Source organism: Gobius niger, assembly GCF_951799975.1.
Source record: "Gobius niger genome assembly, chromosome: 7".
Lineage (NCBI taxonomy): Eukaryota > Metazoa > Chordata > Actinopteri > Gobiiformes > Gobiidae > Gobius > Gobius niger.
This window is the reverse complement of record NC_136858.1, coordinates 16963670-16970550: the sequence shown is the minus strand read 5'-3', so window position 1 is coordinate 16970550 and position 6881 is coordinate 16963670. Positions and strand designations below refer to the sequence as shown.

Sequence of the window (6881 nt, the reverse complement as noted above, 5' to 3'; positions counted from 1 at the left end):
TAAAAAAAGAATTAAAAAGTTGTCTTGGCCACGGTCGATAGTGGCTTTATTGATATTCAAAGTTATTTTTGATCCATATACTTTACAGGAGTTGGAGTGATAGGACAGTGCAGCGTGAAAGGGTGTGAGGAACATGGAGAGACACTCAGCAAATCAGAGCCAGGACTTGAACCCTTGATGCTAGGCCTGAAAGTGTTCCGAGTGCAGCTTTATCTACTAAGTTATCTGAGTGGGCTGTTCATAGCTTTTTCTTTATTTTTATCTGCCCCAAACTGAGGTAATAGAGTGCACAGCAGTGTTCACCAGATGCACTCGCCAGTAGGTGGTCCGTTATATATAGAGCATCCAAACCCATGATGAAAGCTAAAAACCCACCGCTTTTTTTCCACTTTGTTTTGATCGTGATAATCCGCAGACTGTGATTATCCACACGAAACCCGACCCGTAATAACATTCCACAAAGTCGAGAGCTTGAGTGATCATCAGAACAGTATGTTTTATTCATTGTTTCCAGCTGCACTGTATGCTATAGTATGTTCACCTTGTACAAGAAACAAATACAAACACTCACACTAAAAACCAAACAATCTGCTAGCAGCCTTCTTTCGCTAACGTCTCGGTGCTAAAGGGATGTTACTGTTCACGTGTGTGTACTGGCCGCGGCGACCATCGTGGGGATCAAACCGTGGCTGGATTCAATAAGAGCAGAAAACAAAGGAGGAACCTAGAAGGAGAAGGGCGCCTCACGTAAGACTATGGTTATAAGAACATTTAACAAGGCAATACAAATCTAACAGGAGCGAAAACCTCGAACATCAAAAAACGCACAGTTGATATATAAAAAAAAATACCACGATGAGGAAAAGAGATGACGTTGAGAGTATTTCCGGAATAAAGATTAGCCACATCTTCAATTTTTCCTGAGAATTTTTTTGTGGTTGGTAAGTTGGAAAGATTTCTGGGTGGACATACTTCTTTAAAACAAATCTCGGGAGTAGATTTTTTTTTTTATTCTTGTTTTGGGCCAAACAAGTGTTTATTTCCCCCTTTTAAGCATCTCTACATTCAGGGGTCACCAGCCACAATGGGGTTTCTCAAACTAGCCGACTGTTCTTACACGCATAACTAAAGAATTCATTAATTTCCATACACTGAAAAAAAAAAAAACCCAAGACAGATATAGTTCACTTAACATAAACAATAGAGTGTAAAAAAAGAAAAAAAAAAAACACATGGAAGAAACGGGTGGAAGAGTAATTGTCTTTGAAAGTTCGTTCTGGCATAATGTCCCAAGAACCTCCATCAAAACATCCACGAAAGGAAAGCTAAATAAATGGGGGGGGGGGGGGAAACAGAGTCGTCGGCCAGTCCTTGTCTAAGTGCGGCAGCCCGATACCACTGTCCTCGCTCTCTGGCGCTCGCTGCTGGTCGCTTCAAGATGGCGGCGGTGTTTTTTTTTGTTGGAAATGTTTATGTCGTTGAGTGAATGATTTCCTGGTCGTCCTCGCGCCCCCCCTCGCCCCTCGCGCTCACGGCTCAGTCATGTGCTCTCTCATGGGGTCGCCGTGTTTGGAGGGCTGGTGAGGGGAGGGGGCCTGGGTGGGGTGAGGGCCGGGGGGCAGAGGGTGAGCGCTGATGGGCACTCCCCCCGGCACCAGGCCCTCCATGGGACCGGGGATCCCGCCCGGGGCGACGCCCATCACGCCAGGGGGGAACCTGCAACGACATGGGAGGAGGTTAGCCGGGGCGTTTCGGCTCGTTTCCGGCAAAGATGAGGCAGGTCGATGTTGCATTAGTTTGGCGGCGCTCAGTGAGGGTTACAGATCGAATGGGAAGAATGTAATGGTTACCCTAAATGCTTATTTAAATAGGCAAAATACTTTTAGTTACAGACTTTGATTAAAAAAAAATGAAAAATAGTTCACTGCCTTTTGAAAACGTTTGTTGCTATAGCTATTACCACATGTGATGATAAAGGAAAGCTGGTGTTATATGTATAAGTGTCATGGCCATGCTGTATTAGTCCAACAAACACACCTAGTTTGGGATTTCTCTGGGTTTTTAATGTTGATTTATATTTTTCAGTTCTGTGAATATCTCCACTGTCAGATGAATAAAGTTGTATCTATCTTTCACATTTAAAATGACACAAAAGTGTTGCTTTGTCTGGTCAATATGTAAGGGTATGGTGAGGAGCTACAGGCTGTGGGGGCGCGTCACACACTGGGGCAGGTTACGGCACACTACGGTGAGGGCAGAGAGTGGGTTGGATGGGTGTTACTTTTCACTGAGGTTCGGCAGTGGCAGTTTGTTTTACCTTGTTGAGATTATGTATATAATTTGTCCTGCATTCCCCCGGTTGCTATGGTCTGTATCATGGTTTGGTTGACTCGGCTGTGTGAGAGAAGCAGGGGGGTATACATTGAAAATGGGGTCATTTCATTTGGTCCAGGAGCTCCATCATATTGTATAATGTGACAAATCATGAGTCTACCCTCTCCCGTTAACAGCGAGCACCAGTGATAAAGAGGCTACTGTGCTCTGAGCAGCACCGACCTGTAGGCGGCGCCGTTGATCTCGGGGTGAACCTGAGGTGGCGGCTGCTCCATCATTCCCCAGGGGGCCGAGGTCACAAAGAACTCCTTGTTGACGCAGTTTCGGAGACTGTCCGGAATGCGGCCTGCGGCACAAGCGTTGAACTTTTACTCAGACGCTGAAGATGGTCAAGCTGTTATAGGACACTGTTGGCGCGCACTTGATGACAGACATTTTTTAGAAAAATTTACAAACAATGAACCAATTTGAAAAAAAAAAACAGTAAGATTTAAGTGAGTCAGTGACAAGCATTTCACATCATTACAGAACTTCTACGTTATCCTGTTGTTTTTTTCCCCCAAAGCAAAACACAGAACTCACCATAACCGGCCTTAATAAGCAATCAGGCTAAAAATGAGATACTTCATATTAAAAATGTTCTCAGGGGAAAAAAATCAAATGCGCCTCTTGATAGCCCTTATATTGCCTCCCTACTGCCCTCTGCTGTCCATCATAGGCCTCCCATGGCCGTTGAGCATTGGGATTATGACCAACCTGTGATGGCTCTGCGGATCTCCGTAGCTGCCGCCTCTCTCATCTCCAGTGAGGCCTGTTCACTGTACCAGGCAGTGTGCGGCGTGCAGATCAGGTTAGGGGCGTCTTTTAGTGGGCCTTGGGAAAAACTGGGAAAGCACAATAGCAATTAGAGATTTGGATTTGATACATTTCGGATTATTGGATGCTTATTCAAAAACAAATTTGGAGGAAGAGACATTTTACATTATATTTTATAAGTCATGTTCGGGTCGCGGCTTGTCATCCCAGGGTGACTGTGGGGCCCCCCCCTGACCCCATACCAGTTCTTGTGGGTTCAAGTGCCTCCTCTGCTTATACAACAAACTTGATAGCCCATTAAGACTGATATAAGACTTAAAGAGTGATATAATGAGCTGAAGTGATGTTTGTCCTGTATGCAACACTGAACATGAATACAGCGCATCATGTAGTTCTCATCTGTTCATAGATTCTGCATCTCAGTGAAATGGCCGCATAACTGTCAGACTCACCTGAACGGCTCGGACTCGTGCACGTCTAAAGCGGCGCCGCGTATCCTCCCTTCTTTCAGCGCCTGAGCCAGCGCCTTCTCATCCACCAGACCCCCTCGGGCTGAGTTGACAAGGAAAGCCCCCTGACGCATCTGCGAAACAAAACAACACTTAGAAAAAGCAAAGTATCTGCAGTCAGCTGTCAAAACTCTGCGTAGGACGATTGTTCACAACGCGACAAAGCGCCGACAATGGGCTGTCAAAACCGAACGGGACGGGCTGACATTAATCTTCGCCTTGAAGCTAAAGAGAAATTCTACACATGTTTACAACGTAATGACTTTGCTTAGCATTTAGCGTTAATAATTAATGGGCTAATTACTTGTTTATATCTGAGAATACATATTTGAGAGCGCTCTAGAGACTTTAATAATTGAACATGCGAGTGAATCACAAAGTGCATTTTTAATAGCGGCCTGTAGATGGCAGCACTACCCATCAGAACGTGTTTGCATATGCCCCAATTACACACTTAATTCATTTCAACGCTTAGTACTCCATTTATAAAAATAACATTACTTTTGACACCAAAGGGGAAGCGTCAATACTAGCACATTACTCAGAGGGAGCGGGAAAAGAGGGGGGAAAACGCGCCAAAGGTGTTTTTTTTTTTTTTTTTTCGGTTGATACTTTTAGCTACGCATTTCTGAGTGTGCAATCTGCGCCATGCTAACATTTGGCAGCAGCGCGCGCGCCTGTGATTGAAAGCCTCCCACCAGGAAGTCGGTCTTCAAAAGCGTGTAGCCCCGTGAACTTTTGACTTCTGGTGCCGTCGAGTGTGGCAGACCTATGTGACAGGCGGCTTTAGTGACTGGTTAACTGGCATGGAGGAGGCGCCGCTGGCAACACATGACTTGGCCCCGCTGACTGTAGCGCTTCTTGGACCCGCTAACTGCTTTCACTGGCAGATGCACAATAGGTGTGGTCGCGAGGGGGGGGCTTTGAGCGCTCGCGCATATATCATGATCCCGGACAATGGGGGAGGGTGGTAGTAGGGTACAGGCAATTACTGTTGGTGCTTCGAGGAGGGAACCCTTTTTGAACAATTTAATGGTCTAAAGACATTTTTTTTTTAACCTACTCTTATTTTATTTTATATTTTTTCCCTGCCTCATTGGACATTTTCAAGGCAAAGATAGATGGTACAAGTTAAAGCCACACCACGTAGAATTTTACCCCAAAAATAAAATTGAAACACAAGCTTTTATTTTATGACAGATATTTTCATCATTGAAAAATGTCACACAAAAAAAACATGTAATTTTGCTGTGAGCGGCCTCAGCTCTTCTAAGACGTGACATAACTTTAACAGGAGTGGGTACGTCTCCAGCTCGTTTCCATGGAGATGTGACTAAAGTCAGCAGAATTTGAGATTTAAACAGGTATGGTCCTCATCCAAATCCATTCGTTGATTACCCACTGCAGAAATAGCATTGTCTGCGTCGAGCTGGGCACTAGAAAAAATGTTTTGTACTGATGGCAAAAGCATAGTCCAAAATGTTACGCAGTGTGCCTTAAAAGTTTGTGCCGTGATAGATAGTAATGCACAGGTCTTTTAGAATTATTTTCCAGATGCTTTTGCCATTTGATGCATAATGCTACGTGTATACCAAATGATTAGATCTTTGAAATCTGATTTGATTAGAAATGCGATTCTGAGAAAACCTCAGAGCTTCTCAGCGTATAACTCCTCTGATCGGGCCTGGGCTCTGCATGGCATTTCATACAACTGCAGGCTGCACTGTACACAAAGCGTTTTCCCTCCTCTTTTCAGACGTGTTTCCATTTAACTTGTGTCTTTATGATGTAACTCTTTTACCCCTCTGCTCTGTGTCCTTTACTCCAGCAGAAAAACTCATATTATCAAAACTGCGTCAGTCTGGCTAGCCTTATTATTTGCAGGAGTGCGCGCCTTCGCATTGATAATACACAGAAATCACCCGCACATGTGTAAAGTGTCTCTCCCAAAGACATGACAGTATGAGTTTCAGGCTGAACACTCTGACTAGGCCTGCTGTGTAGATACATCACCCCCCTGGAACTTATAGATGTTGCAAAATGAACAAATCAATGAATAAATGAATGTTCTTTTGTGAGCCACAAAAGATCAATACAAGAACAAATGAGTAGATTTAGTGGATTTTTAAACAATGTTAGTTAGAGGCTTCACAGCTCGATATAGTTCCGCTTTGGTGCAAAGTTTGTCTTAGTATAATCTTTGTTCACAGAAAAAGTCTTGCTATTGATCCAGATCTCAATCTAACCTTTCAGAAAAGGTGAACATCTTTTGTCAGAGCATCAGTACAACCTTGAATAGTAGCTGCTGTTATTGTGTGGTCATATACATTTGCATTTGACCACGTTCCCTTTCAGTGCTGAAGCTTCCATCAAAGGCTACACAAAAGGTTCTGATGGCATCCACCAATGAAAGGATGCAGTGAAGAATGCTAGTAGCCTGCAAGTGCCGTTCTACTCTTTTGACATCTGACAGGACTTTGAAGGATAAAAAAGACAGCAAATATCTTCTTTATTCTTAGTCATTTGATTGAGGTCAGTTTCCAAGACCTTAGAGGCGCTGACAACATTGAAATCAAGACAAAAGCAGAGCAACGTTTAAGCAGATAATTTTGTTCATGATTGAGATACAAGAAATACAAAGCTATTTTATGTCTCCAGAAATGTTACTGGCAGGCTTTTGTCTACTGCCTTAGAAAATAATATTCATCTGTAAATAAATCTGTTGCCGTTTGTTTGTTTGTCTGTTTGTTTGTTTGTTTGTTTGATTGTTTGATTGTTTGATTGTTTGATTGATTGAATTGTAAAAAGTGTGTGAATACAAGCAAAATGATTTAAAATGGACATATGCATCAGCTTTTTTTCTTATATATATTTTTTGGATCAAGGTCTCAGGACTGAAATGCTGGTTTCATCCAAATTATTTTTGGATGAAATTGTTAAACCCCAAATGTCCTCCACAATTTTAAAGCCCAGCATTATATTGGTTCTGAGCCGTTCTGCGTGTGTGTGTTCACTCTGTGCTGAAGCTGTAAACCACATGTTGATCGAAACTGAAAGTTAGCTATTTGATAAGTTATTCCCACAGCTGCCAGCAGGAGGAGCCCCAGTCAAAGTCTTCACCAGCTCTAGCACCTGTTACTATTGAATACTTAAAGAGACCTCATTTCAAATGATAAAAACATAAAACATCAACGCTAAGCCACACAAAATAAGGAATTTAAG

At 43.1% G+C, this 6881-nt stretch overlaps 1 protein-coding gene across 6 annotated transcripts in view; it reads right to left on the bottom strand.

Moving 5' to 3' along the window:
* Positions 1 to 307: 307 nt before the first annotated feature.
* ctbp2a (C-terminal binding protein 2a) overlaps positions 308 to 6881 on the bottom strand; it is a 72685-nt gene continuing 66111 nt past the window's right edge. For 4 of the 6 annotated variants that reach the window (XM_079559564.1, XM_079559563.1, XM_079559566.1 and 1 more), the window contains 4 exons: positions 3603 to 3733; positions 3091 to 3218; positions 2557 to 2680; positions 463 to 1716 (listed from right to left, as the gene is read on the bottom strand). In XM_079559564.1, the coding sequence (XP_079415690.1) occupies positions 1530 to 1716; positions 2557 to 2680; positions 3091 to 3218; positions 3603 to 3733 (570 nt within the window). In that variant the 3' untranslated portion in view covers positions 463 to 1529. Of the gene's footprint in view, positions 1717 to 2317; positions 2395 to 2556; positions 2681 to 3090; positions 3219 to 3602; positions 3734 to 6881 lie in introns of all 6 variants that reach the window. The other 2 variants (XM_079559567.1, XM_079559568.1) reach the window with 2 other exon arrangements.